Source organism: Boleophthalmus pectinirostris, unplaced genomic scaffold (assembly GCF_026225935.1).
Source record: "Boleophthalmus pectinirostris isolate CB_2022bp ecotype Guang Dong unplaced genomic scaffold, ASM2622593v1 HiC_scaffold_16, whole genome shotgun sequence".
NCBI classification, from domain to species: domain Eukaryota; kingdom Metazoa; phylum Chordata; class Actinopteri; order Gobiiformes; family Gobiidae; genus Boleophthalmus; species Boleophthalmus pectinirostris.
Window position 1 is genome coordinate 32,361,150 of NW_026571095.1, and position 13,011 is coordinate 32,374,160.

Here is a 13,011-nt window from a genome sequence, read left to right on the forward strand (position 1 = left end):
CTGAACCAGGTCTAAAGAAGGACTAAAACAGGACTAAACAAAGAGGACTAAAGCAGGACTAAAGCAGGACTGGATGAGGACTAAAGTAGGACTAAACCAGGTGTAAACCAGGACTAAAGCAAGACTTAAACAAGACTTGAGCTGGACTAAACCAGGACTGGACCTGGATTAGAGGAAGACCAAAACAGGACTGAACAAGGACTAAAGCAGGACTAAACCAGGACTAAACCAGGACTGAACAAGAATTAAACCAAGTCTAAAGAAGGACTAAACTAGACCTAAACCAGTACTACACCTGGACTAAATCAGGAATAAACCAGGAGTACACCAGAACTAAACCAGGACTAAATCAGGACTACACCAGAACTAAACCAGGACTAAACAAGGACTAAATCAGGACTAAACCAGGACTAAACCAGGACTACACCAGAAATAAACCGGGACTAATCAAGAACTAAACAAGGACTAAATCAGGATTACACCAGAACTAAACCAGGACTAAACAAGAACTAAACCAGGACTAAACTAGGACTAAACAAGAACTAAACAAGGACTAAATCAGGACTACACTAGAACTAAACCAGGACTAAACAAGGACTAAACAAGAACCAAATCGTGACTAAACCAGGATGAAACCAGTACTACACCAGAACTAAACCGGGAATAAACCAGAACTAAACAAGGACTAAACCAGGACTAAACAAGAACTAAACTAGGACTAAACCAGGACTAAACAAGGACTAAACAAGAACTAAACCAGGACTAAACCAGGACTAAACAAGGAATAAACAAGAACTAAACCAGGACTAAACAAGGAATAAACAAGAACTAAACCAGGACTAAACAAGTAATAAACAAGAACTAAACCAGGACTAAACAAGAACTAAACTAGGACTAAAAATCTGGACTACACCTGGACTAAACCAGGGCTAAACAAGGACTAAACAAGACCTAAACCAGTACTATACAAGAACTAAACCAGGACTAAACAAGGAATAAACAAGAACTAAACCAGGACTAAACAAGTACTATACAAGAACTAAACCAGGACTAAACCAGGAATAAACAAGAACTAAACTAGGACTAAACAAGTACTATACAAGAACTAAACCAGGACTAAACAGATAACTAAACAAGGACTAAAAATCTGGACTACCCTGGACTAAACTGGCTAAACCAGGACTAAACAAGACCTAAACCAGTACTATAACAAGAACTAAACCAGGACTAAACAAGGAATAAACAGAACTAAACCAGGACTAAACAAGGAATAAACCAGAACTAAACCAGGACTAAACCAGGACTAAACAAGAACTAAACTAGGACTAAAAATCTGGACTACACCTGGACTAAACCAGGACTAAACAAGGACTAAACAAGACCTAAACCAGTACTATACAAGAACTAAACCAGGACTAAACAAGGAATAAACAAGAACTAAACCAGGACTAAACAAGGACTAAACAAGAACTAAACCAGGACTAGATCTACAGAAGAGCTGAATTTTTTTTTTTTTTTATTTTCCATTCTGTTTAAAAACTGGAGCAGAACAAAAACCACAAACACCTCAAATATAATAAAAATATAAAAACAAACCCCGGTTAATCATCTGTAAACCGTAAACTGTTCTACATTAACAAAGTAAAAGTACCACAGGAGTTTTTCTTTGTTTTTTTTTTTTTTTTTTTTTCTTCCGCTGATTCCGCGCAGTAGAACTTTGTGCCCACTCGTTTGAACAGAGTAAATACAGAGCAAATATTCTTCAGCCTGGTGAGTCTTAATTAAAAGCGCGGGCAGTGGAGCGAGGGGCACGCGGCGCTCACCGGGGACTGTAATTAAGAAATGCCAGGGCTCTATACACACTGTAATGTATTCCTCGTTTAACGGCGCTGATACGAGTCGTACAGACGCCGATTCACAAAAAAAAAAAAAAAAAAACACACGCGGGACGGAGCGGAGACACAGATCCACCTCTGCTGTGGGTTAGACCTGGTTTAGACCTGGTTTAGACCTGGTTTAGACCTGGTTTAGACCTGGTTTAATAAAAATACAGATATTTAAAATAAAACATAAACCAGATTTACACCTGCTATAAACCAGGACTAAACCAGGTCTAAACCAGGTCTAAACCAGGACTAAACCAGGTCTAAACCAGGTCTAAACCAGGTCTAAAGCAGGACTAAAACAGGTCTAAACCAGGTCTAAACCAGGTCTAAACCAGGACTAAAGCAGGACTAAACCAGGTCTAAACCAGGACTAAAGCAGGTCTAAACCAGGTCTAAAACCAGGACTAAAGCAGGACTAAACCAGGTCTAAACCAGGTCTAAACCAGGTCTAAAGCAGGATTAAACCAGGTCTAAACCAGGTCTAAACCAGGTCTAAAGCAGGACTAAAGCAGGTCTAAAGCAGGATTAAACCAGGTCTAAACCAGGTCTAAACCAGGTCTAAAGCAGGATTAAACCAGGTCTAAACCAGGTCTAAACCAGGTCTAAAGCAGGATTAAAGCAGTACTAAAACAGGACTAAACCAGGTCTAAACCGGATCTAAACCAGGACTAAAACCAGGACTAAACCAGGACCAAAACTGGACTGAACCAGGACTAAACCAGGACTAAACTAGGACTGGACTTGGACTAAAGTAAGACCCAAACTGGACTAAACCAGGACTAAACCAGGACTAAACCAGGTCTAAACCAGGACTGAACCAGGACTAAACCAGGACTGGACCTGGACTAAAGTAAGACCAAAACTGGACTAAACAAAGACTAAACCAGGACTGAACAAGGACTGAACCAGAACTAAACCAGGACTGAACCTGGACTAAACCAGGACTAAACCAAGACTGGACCTGGACTAAAATAAGACCAAACCAGGACTGAACCAGGACTAAAACAGGACCAGGATTAAACCAGGACTGGACTAAAGTAAACTAAACTAAGACCGAAACTGGACTGAACCAGGACTAAACCAGAACTAAACAGGAATTAAACAGGACTAAATCAGGACTGAACAAGGACTAAAGCAGGATTAAACCAGGACTTAACTAGGACTAACATTAGCGTACAAAGTGAAAAACACACACAGCAATTAAAATAAAACAAAACATTTTACCTGTTTTGTTACGTCATAGATAAAACTCTAGACTTCCGCTCTGTTTTTAAGCCCACAAACCATCACCGGACTCATTCAGATAATAATTTTAAGTGAAAAAATGTGAAATAACAAAAGAAAAGCGTGTTTAAAAGCGATTTAAAGTCTGAAGAATGTACCGTGTGTGTTGTTTAAAGCTGCGTTGCGTCGTTTGTGTGCTGTGTGAGACGTGACGTGTGTTTTTGTCGCAGATACGCCATAGACCGACGCACGGACCTGGAGCGGATCTTTAACGTCCACCCAGGAAACGGCTCCATCTTCCTGCTGCGCCCCATCGACCGCGAGGAGAACGCCTGGCACAACATCTCCGTCATCGCCTCCGAGTTCAGTCAGTATCAACTCTGCCAAACTTTTAATAGAAATACAAGAAATACAAGTAGCGTCGTACAATATAATAATTATAGAATGATAATGAATATACTACTAATAATAAATAAAATATAAATAATAATAATAATAATCAACTAAAAATAATATAATAAAAAATAAATAACGGGGGGGGGGACTCAAGCAGAACTGAAGCAAGACTGAAGCAGGACTAAACTGAGACGGATCCAGGACTAAAAAAGGACTGAAGCTGAACTGAAGAAGGACTGAACCAGGACTGAAGAAGGACTGAACCAGTACTAAAGCAGGACTAAACCGGGACTAAAGAAGGCCTAAAACAGGACTGAACAGGACTGAAGCAGGACTAAACCAGGACTGAACCAGGACTAAACAGGACTAAACCAGGACTGAACCAGGACTGAAAACCAGGACCAAACCAGGACTGAAGCAGGACTGAAGACGGACTGAACCAGACTGAAAGACTAAAGCAGGACTGAACCAGACTGAAAGAAGACTGAACCAGGACTGAACCAGACTAAACCAGGACCAAACCAGGACTGAAGCAGGAACTAAACCAGGACTGAAACCAGGACTGAAGCAGGACTGAACCAGGACTGATCCAGGACTGAAGAAGGACTGAACCAGTACTAAAGCAGGACTAAACCAGGACTGAACCAGGACTGAAGCAGGACTAAACCAGGACTGAACCAGGACTGAAGCAGGACTAAACCAGGAAACCAGGACTGAAGCAGGACTAAACCAGGACTAAACCAGGACTGAACCAGGACTGAAGCAGGACTAAACCAGGACTGAACCAGGACTGAAGCAGAACTAAACCTGAAGGACTGAAGCAGGACTAAACCAGGAAGCAGGACTGAAGGACTGAACCAGGACTGAAGCAGGACTAAACCAGGACTAAACCAGGACTAAAGAAGGCCTAAAACAGGACCGAACCAGTAACTAAAGACAAACAGGACTAACCAGGACTGAAGAGGACAAACCAGGACTAAACCAGGACTGAAGCAGGACTAAACCAGGACTGAACCAGGACTGAAGCAGGACTAAACCAGGACTGAACCAGGACTGAAGCAGGACTAAACCAGGACTGAAGCAGGACTAAACCAGGACTGAACCAGGACTGAAGCAGGGGCTTAGACTGTTTCAAAAACGTCAATAAATATTTATAGTCTTTTATGGCAACTCGTGTACAAACTAGGTACATTTGCAGATTTGTAAGTCTAAGTTTGTGTTGCCTCCAGTGGTAATTGCAACTTCAGGTACTATGTGACATCACACAGAACTGCCCTGATCACAGCCGGGTGTTTCTGATACAAAGAAACACCTGAATACCTGTGAATTGTGGCTGTGGGTGAAGTTTAGGTGTTTAGTCCCACTTTAATTAGCATTTGATAATCAGTGTTTTTTGTTTTTTTATAAGGATCTTAAAAACATGTAGACCGTCAAAATGATGTGATTGTGCGTTTGTTTTCTCGATCCCGGTGTGATGGCGTCTGTCTTTCTCTGTCGCAGATAACCCACGACAGAGCAGCACCGTCAACGTCTACATCAAGGTCCTAGACATCAATGACAACCCCCCTGTGCTGGCCACGACCTACGAGACCTACGTGTGTGAGAAGAGCAAGGCCGCGCAGGTAACTGAACCAGAACTGAGCCAGGACTGAACCAGGACTGAACCAGGACTGAACCAGGACTGAACCAGGACCAGACTGAACAGGACTAAACCAGGACTGAACCAGGACTGAACCAGGACAAACCAGGACTGAACCAGGACTGAACCAGGACTGAACAGGACTGAACCAGGACTAAAACCAGGACTGAACAGGACAGGACTGAACCAGGACTGAACCAGGACCGACCAGGACCAGGACCAGGACTAACCAGGACTGAAGCAGGGCTGAAGCAGGACTGAACCAGGACTAAACCAGGACTGAACCAGACTGAACCAGGACTGAACCAGAAGAACCAGGACTGAGCCAGGACTGAAACCAGGAAAACAGGACTAAACCAGAAACCAGAACTGAACCAGACTGAACTGAACCAGGACTAACCAGGACTAAACAGACTGAGCTAAACCAGGACTGAAGCAGGCTGAAGCAGGACTAAACCAGGACTGAACCAGGACTGAACCAGGACTGAAGCAGGACTGAACCCAGACTTAAGAAAGACTAAAGCAGGTCTGAAGAAAGACTGAACCAGAACTGAAGAAGGACTGAAGAAGGACTGAACCGGGACTGAACTAGGACTAAAACAGGACTGAACCATGAATAAAGCAGGACTAAATCAGGACTGAAGCAGGACCAAACCAAGACTGAACCAGGTCTGAAGCAGGACTGAACCAAGAGTAAAGCAGGACAGAACCAGGACTGAAGAAGGATTAAGGCAAGTCTGAAGAAGGACTGAACCAGGACTGAACCAGGACCAAACCACAACTGAACCTGGACTGAAGCAGGATTAAACGAGGATTAAACCAAGACTAAATCAGGACTGAACCAGGACTAAACCAAGTCTGAAGCAGGACTGAACCAGGACTGAACCAGGACTGAAGAAGGACTAAAGCAGGTCTGAAGAAGGACTAAAACAGGACTAAACCAGGACTGAAGCAGGACAGAAGCAGGATTAAACCAAGACTAAATCTGGACTAAATCAGGACTAAACCAAGTCTGAAGCAAGACTGAACCAGGACTAAACCAGGACTGAAGAAGGACTAAAGCAGGTTTGAAGAAGGACTAAAGCAGGACTGAAGCAGGACTGAAGAAGGACTGAAGCAGCACTAAATCTGGACTAAATCAGGACTAAACCAAGTCTGAAGCAGGACTGAACCAGGACTGAAGCAGGATTGAAGCAAGACTGAACCAGGACTAAACCAGGACTGAAGAAGGACTAAAGCAGGACTGAAGAAGGACTGAAGCGGGACTAAATCAGGACTAAATCAGGTTTGAAGCAGGACTAAAGCAGAACTAAAGCAGGACAGAAGCAGGATTAAACTAGAACTAAACCAGGACTAAACCAGGAATGAAACCGGACTGAACAAGAACTAAACCAGATCTTAACCTGGACTAAAATTTGAATTAAACCAGTGTCGAATCGTTGCACAGATTCCCGATTTATGACCGTTCAGATCGGAGAAACCTCTTTTAGGCTCGTTTCCATGGAGATCACCAAGCATAACACCACACCGTTCGTTTCCAGACAAAACAAATCAAATCTCCATGGAAACGCGTAGGTGGCAGACCGGAAAAGCTCCGCAGTTCCCCTTTAAGTCGTTGGCCCCCCCCTTGGATATTTAACACGTATCTCCGTCGGCTCCATCTGCTCGGAGACGATCATTTAATTAACGAGATGCAGAGGTGTAGACGAGATGCTAATTACCTCGCCGCCGAAGCCGGAGCCGGAGCCGGTGCACGGGGGCCCACCGGAGAGACAGGTACGGCTCAGCGGGAGGCGCCTTCGTATTTACATAATCCTCGGCAGCGGCAGATTGGTTCGGCGCGGAGGGAACAGCTGCAGACGCTCAAGCCAAAGTGTTAGCGAATATGAAAAATGCAACGTCATGTAGGTTGTTAAAGGTGCAACGTGGAACTTTTCTCGGGGCGCGGAATCGGGAGAATCGGGAGAATCTGTGTTTCGTCGGTTCGTCCGTTTTTCGAAATGAAACTAAAAGAAAGAAAATGAAAAAGCAGATGTTTTCTTCATGATTTGTCTCCAAAATCAAAATGAAAAAATGGATAATGATTCGTTTTTTCAGTTTCCGGAACTTAAACTGCAATGCCGGACTGAACCAGGTCTAAAACAGGTCTAAAACAGGACTAAACCAGGACTAAACTAGGTTTAAAACAGGATTAAACCAGGTCTAAACTAGAACTGAACTAGGACTAAACCAGAACTGAACCAGGACTAAATAAGGTCTTAACCAGAACTGAACCAGGTCTAAACCAGGACTGAAGCAGTTCTGAACCAGGAGTGAAGCAGAACTGAACCAGGACTGAACCAGGACTACACCAGGACTAAACCAAGATTAAAACAGGACTAAACCAGAACTAAAACAGGACTAAAACAGGATTAAACCAGGTCTAAACTAGAACTGAGGAAGGACTAAATCAAGAGTAAAACAGGTCTAAACCAGAACTAAACCAAGACTAAAACAGGATTAAACCAGGTCTAAACCAGGACAAGACCAGGACTAAACCAAGACTAAAACAGGATTAAACCAGGACTAAAACAGGACTAAACCAGGTCTAAAACCAGGACTAAAACAGGTCTAAACAGGACTAAAACGGGACTAAAGCAGGACTGAACTAGGACAAAACGAAAACTAAAACAGGACTGAACTAGGTCTAAACCAGAACTGAATCAGGACTAAAACCAGGACTAAACCAGGTCTAAACCAGGACTAAACAGGACTAAACCAGGACTAAACCAGGTCTAAACCAGGACTAAAACAGGACTAAACTAGGTCTAAACCAGGACTAAACCAGGACTAAAACAGGACTAAACCAGGACTAAACCAGGACTAAAACAGGACTAAACCAGGACTAAACCAGGTCTAAACCAGGACTAAAACAGGACTAAACTAGGTATAAACCAGGACAAGACCAGGACTAAACCAGGACTAAAATAGGTCTAAACCAGGACTAAAACAGGTCTAAACTAGGACTAAAACGGGACTAAAGCAGGACTGAACTAGGACTAAACGAAAACTAAAACAGGACTGAACTAGGTCTAAACCAGAACTGAATCAGGACTAAACCAAGACAAAAACAGGTCTAAACCAGGACCAGTGTCTTTTGAAACAGATTCATAAGTTAAAACAGAAATCAAAACTAAAGAGGTGAGTGTATCTTTACACAATCCACATTCAAAACATGATTATTATTAAATCATAATAAAATAATGACATAATATCCAGATAAATCCGTGTGTTGTTCTTGATCCTCGGTGTTTTCTCGTGCAGAGGATCCAGACCATCAGCGCTGTGGACCCGGACGAGCCGTCCTCTGGACATCGCTTCTTCTTCAGCCTGGCACCAGAGGGCGCTCACCGCAGCAACTTCACTGTGAGAGACAACGGAGGTGAGCGCACGTCCTGTACTCTACTGCCATCTGCTGTCCACAGAACGCTACTGCAACTGTGCTTATGTACTTTTACTGCAGCTACAACTACTACTATACCAGACCAACTTTATTTATTTAGCATTTAAAAACTTTACAGCTGAACAAACTGTTGTTCACAAACATCGAATACACAAGGACAATCGCAGTACAAGAAAATACACAATACAAAAAACAAAACAACTACTAAAAAATTTAGAAAACAATAAGATCACTTGTTGTCACTTGTTAAAAGTCTTTTTTTTTCGTTCTTTTTTTAAATGTATTATTTTTATTTATTTATTTTGCTTATATGATATATTTTATTTATATATATATTTATATGTATTTATATTTATTATTATATATATTTATTTATTTATTTATTTATTTATTTATTATTATTATGTACTATTATTATTTTTCTTTTCTCAGGAGACGGGGGGGGGGGGGGTCACATGGTCACATCATTGCATTGTTCCTAATAAAAGAATGAAAAAAAAAAAGTCAGTGAATAAAGGTGCATTTTTAGGAGTGATTTAAAAACAGGTACAGACTCCACCTGCTATTACTTCTCTACTAAAGAAGTATAAAGACTACGTTCAGACTGCAGCTTGACGTGACCCAAATCAGATTTTTTGGCCCCTATGTGACCTGTATCTGATCTTTTAATGACAGTCTGAACGACACAGATCCGATTTTTTCAAATACGACCCAGGACACTTGGATATGTGCTCCTGAAACCGATAAATATCTGATCTTTTGACATGTGACTTCAATCTGAATGGCCAAGGCGCATTCATCCACCTACACGTTATCAACAAGACACAAATGTACACAAACGTTCTTCCCGTCATATGAAAATTGTTAATGAACTCCATGTCACTGAAGTGAAGCACATCTCTCTCCCACCACTCTTGGCTCCGTCTCCACATCCACACGTTCCTTTCAACAGACTGTCCCACAAAACACCACGGCCAAAAACCTCGTCCTTCTCCTTCTCAATCTCCTCCTTAAAACAAGTAAGTTGTTCATGTTCTGGCTCCGGTACGAGAGGAACTTTAAAATCTCCAGGTGCTCGATGCTCATGTCCATGTTTGGACAACTTCCATAAACACAGAGACGCTCGCTGCGGTTGACGTCGTCGTGTCTCCAGTGTCACATGCGGGACACTTTCGGGACGTTTAATGTTCACACTGGAGATCACATATAAGGCATCTAACTGTACCTCATCTAAATCTTGTCTTGCTCAGTTTCTTGTCCCGCTAAAATGAGCTGCTCCGTGACATGTTTGTTTTGTAAAAGTAGCTCTCTGGAGGAAAAAGGTTATAGACTCTCCTGCTGTAGAATCTTCACTCAGACACAGCTCTGTCTCCTGTGCAGATAACACGGCGGCCATCTTGACTCGCAGGAACAGTTACAGCCGGCTGCAGCAGAGCGTGTACCTGGTTGCCGTGGTGATCACAGACGCAGACTACCCCATGCAGAGCAGCACGGGCACGCTCACGGTGCGAGTGTGCACGTGCGATCGCCACGGAAACATGGAGCTGTGCAACGCCGAGGCTCTGAGCAGCAGCCCCGGACTCAGCACAGGAGCACTCATCGCTATACTGCTGTGTGCAGTAATACTACTCAGTAAGTACTACTACTACTACTACTACTACTACTACATCACACTGCTATACTGCTGTGTGCAGTAATACTACTCAGTAAGTACTACTACTACTACTACTACTACTACTACTACTACAACACCGCTATACTGCTGTGTGCAGTAATACTACTCAGTAAGTACTACTACTACTACTACTACTACTACTACTACTACTACTACTACAACACTGCTATACTGCTGTGTGCAGTAATACTACTCAGTAAGTACTACTACTACTACTACTACTACTACTACAACACTGCTATACTGCTGTGTGCAGTAATACTACTCAGTAAGTACTACACTACTACTACTACTACTACTACTACTACTAACACTATACTGCTGTGTGCAGTAATACTACTCAGTAAGTACTACTACTACTACTACTACTACTACTACTACAACACTGCTATACTGCTGTGTGCAGTAATACTACTCAGTAAGTACTACTACTACTACTACTACTACTACTACATCACTATACTGCTGTGTGCAGTAATACTACTCAGTAAGTACTACTACTACTACTACTACTACTACAACACCGCTATACTGCTGTGTGCAGTAATACTACTCAGTAAGTACTACTACTACTACTACTACTACTACTACTACTACACCGCTATACTGCTGTGTGCAGTAATACTACTCAGTAAGTACTACTACTACTACTACTACTACTACTACACCGCTATACTGCTGTGTGCAGTAATACTACTCAGTAAGTACTACTACTACTACTACTACTACTACTACTACTACTACATCACTATACTGCTGTGTGCAGTAATACTACTCAGTAAGTACTAATACTACTACTACTACTACTACTACTACACACACGCTACTATACTGCTGTGTGCAGTAATACTACTCAGTAAGTACTACTACTACTACTACTACTACTACTACTACTACTACTACTACTACTACTACTACTACTACTACTACTACTACTACTACTGCTATACTGCTCTGTGCAGTAATACTACTCAGTAAGTACTAATACTACTACTACTACTACTACTACAACACCGCTATACTGCTCTGTGCAGTAATACTACTCAGTAAGTACTAATACTACTACTACTACTACTACTACTACAACACTGCTATACTGCTGTGTGCAGTAATACTACTCAGTAAGTACTACTACTACTACTACTACTACTACATCACTATACTGCTGTGTGCAGTAATACTACTCAGTAAGTACTACTACTACTACTACTACTACTACTACTACTAACACTGCTATACTGCTGTGTGCAGTAATACTACTCAGTAAGTACTACTACTACTACTACTACTACTACTACTACTACTACTACTACTACTACTACTACTACTACTACTACTACAACACTGCTATACTGCTGTGTGCAGTAATACTACTCAGTAAGAACTACTACTACTACTACTACTACTACTACTACTACTACTACTACTACATCGCTATACTGCTCTGTGCAGTAATACTACTAAGTAAGTACTATTACTGCTACTACTACTACTACCACTACTACTACTATTACTATTACTGATATATTACTGTGTGCTGTAATACTGCTCAGTAAGTACTACTACTACTACTACTACTACTACTACTATTACTACAACTGATGTACTACTGTGTTGTGTAATACTACTGAGTAAGTACTACTACTGCTACTACTACTGATGTACTACTGTATGCTGTAATACTGCTCAGGAATTACTACTACTACTGCTAATACTATTACTAATATTACTACTACTACACACATCTGAGTGTAGTTTTGCTACTCAGAAAGCAGTACTTTAACACTTTCTACTACTGCTACTCCTAGGTGTGGCTATTTGACTCAATAAGTACTTGTACAACTATCACTACACAGTACTACTGCGTGTGCTGCTTCTGCCCACAGACTCTGTGACTACCCACCACTTACAGTACTGACTCATAGATATAACAGATAGTGTGTTGCACGTAGACACAACATCAGCACTAATCAAACCCTGGTCTCTCTCAGTGATCGTGTTCCTGTTCGCGGCGCTGAAGCGTCAGAGGAAGCAGGAGCCTCTCATCATCTCCAAGGAGGACGTCAGGGACAACGTGGTGAGCTACAACGACGAGGGCGGCGGCGAGGAGGACACCCAGGCCTTCGACATGGGCGCTCTGCGTCACCCGGACTCTGCCGCCGTCCTGGAGGAGCCCGCCAAACAGAGACGCGACATCATGCCCACCGACACCCTGCTGTACCCGCCCCTCCGCAGACACGCCCCCTCCGCCATGCTCCTCCCCCCGCTGGGCCCGCGCGACAACAACGGCGACGTGAGGGACTTTATCAACCAAAGAGTCCTGGAGCACGACTGCAACCCCACGGCGCCCCCCTATGACTCTCTGGCCACCTACGCCTACGAGGGGGCGGGGTCGGTGGCCGAGTCGCTCAGCTCGCTCGGCTCCGCCTCCTCCGAAGCGGACCAGGACTACCAGTACCTGAGCGAGTGGGGCCCGCGCTAAGCTCGCCGACCTGTACGGCGCCGACGACGACTTCTGCTAACAGACAATCACACTGGAGCTTTAACCTGACGGGCAGGTGGACTGACAGGGGCAAAAAGTGACAGGAGCACAGATCTAAAAGGGTGGTCCGGGATTTTAACCTTCTAAAGATGGCCGACTCCCAGTTTGGAGAAGCACTCTGGAGCGTTGTCCAAATATGTTTTAGAGTTGTGTTTGTTTCATTGCTTTGCCAGCAGAGGGCGCAGACAATCCAAATATTCTCTGTGC

At 43.0% G+C, this 13,011-nt stretch overlaps 1 protein-coding gene across 1 annotated transcript in view; it reads left to right on the forward strand.

The window, feature by feature from the left end:
* The window catches only part of LOC110165864 (cadherin-6-like), a 33,944-nt gene extending 21,200 nt beyond the window's left edge, over positions 1-12,744 (forward strand). The window contains exons 6-10 of the mRNA XM_055151624.1: positions 3,341-3,477; positions 5,007-5,128; positions 8,449-8,566; positions 9,968-10,219; positions 12,254-12,744. Coding sequence (XP_055007599.1) covers positions 3,341-3,477; positions 5,007-5,128; positions 8,449-8,566; positions 9,968-10,219; positions 12,254-12,744 — 1,120 coding nt within the window. The remainder of the gene's footprint in view (positions 1-3,340; positions 3,478-5,006; positions 5,129-8,448; positions 8,567-9,967; positions 10,220-12,253) is intronic.
* The last annotated feature ends 267 nt before the right edge of the window (positions 12,745-13,011 follow it).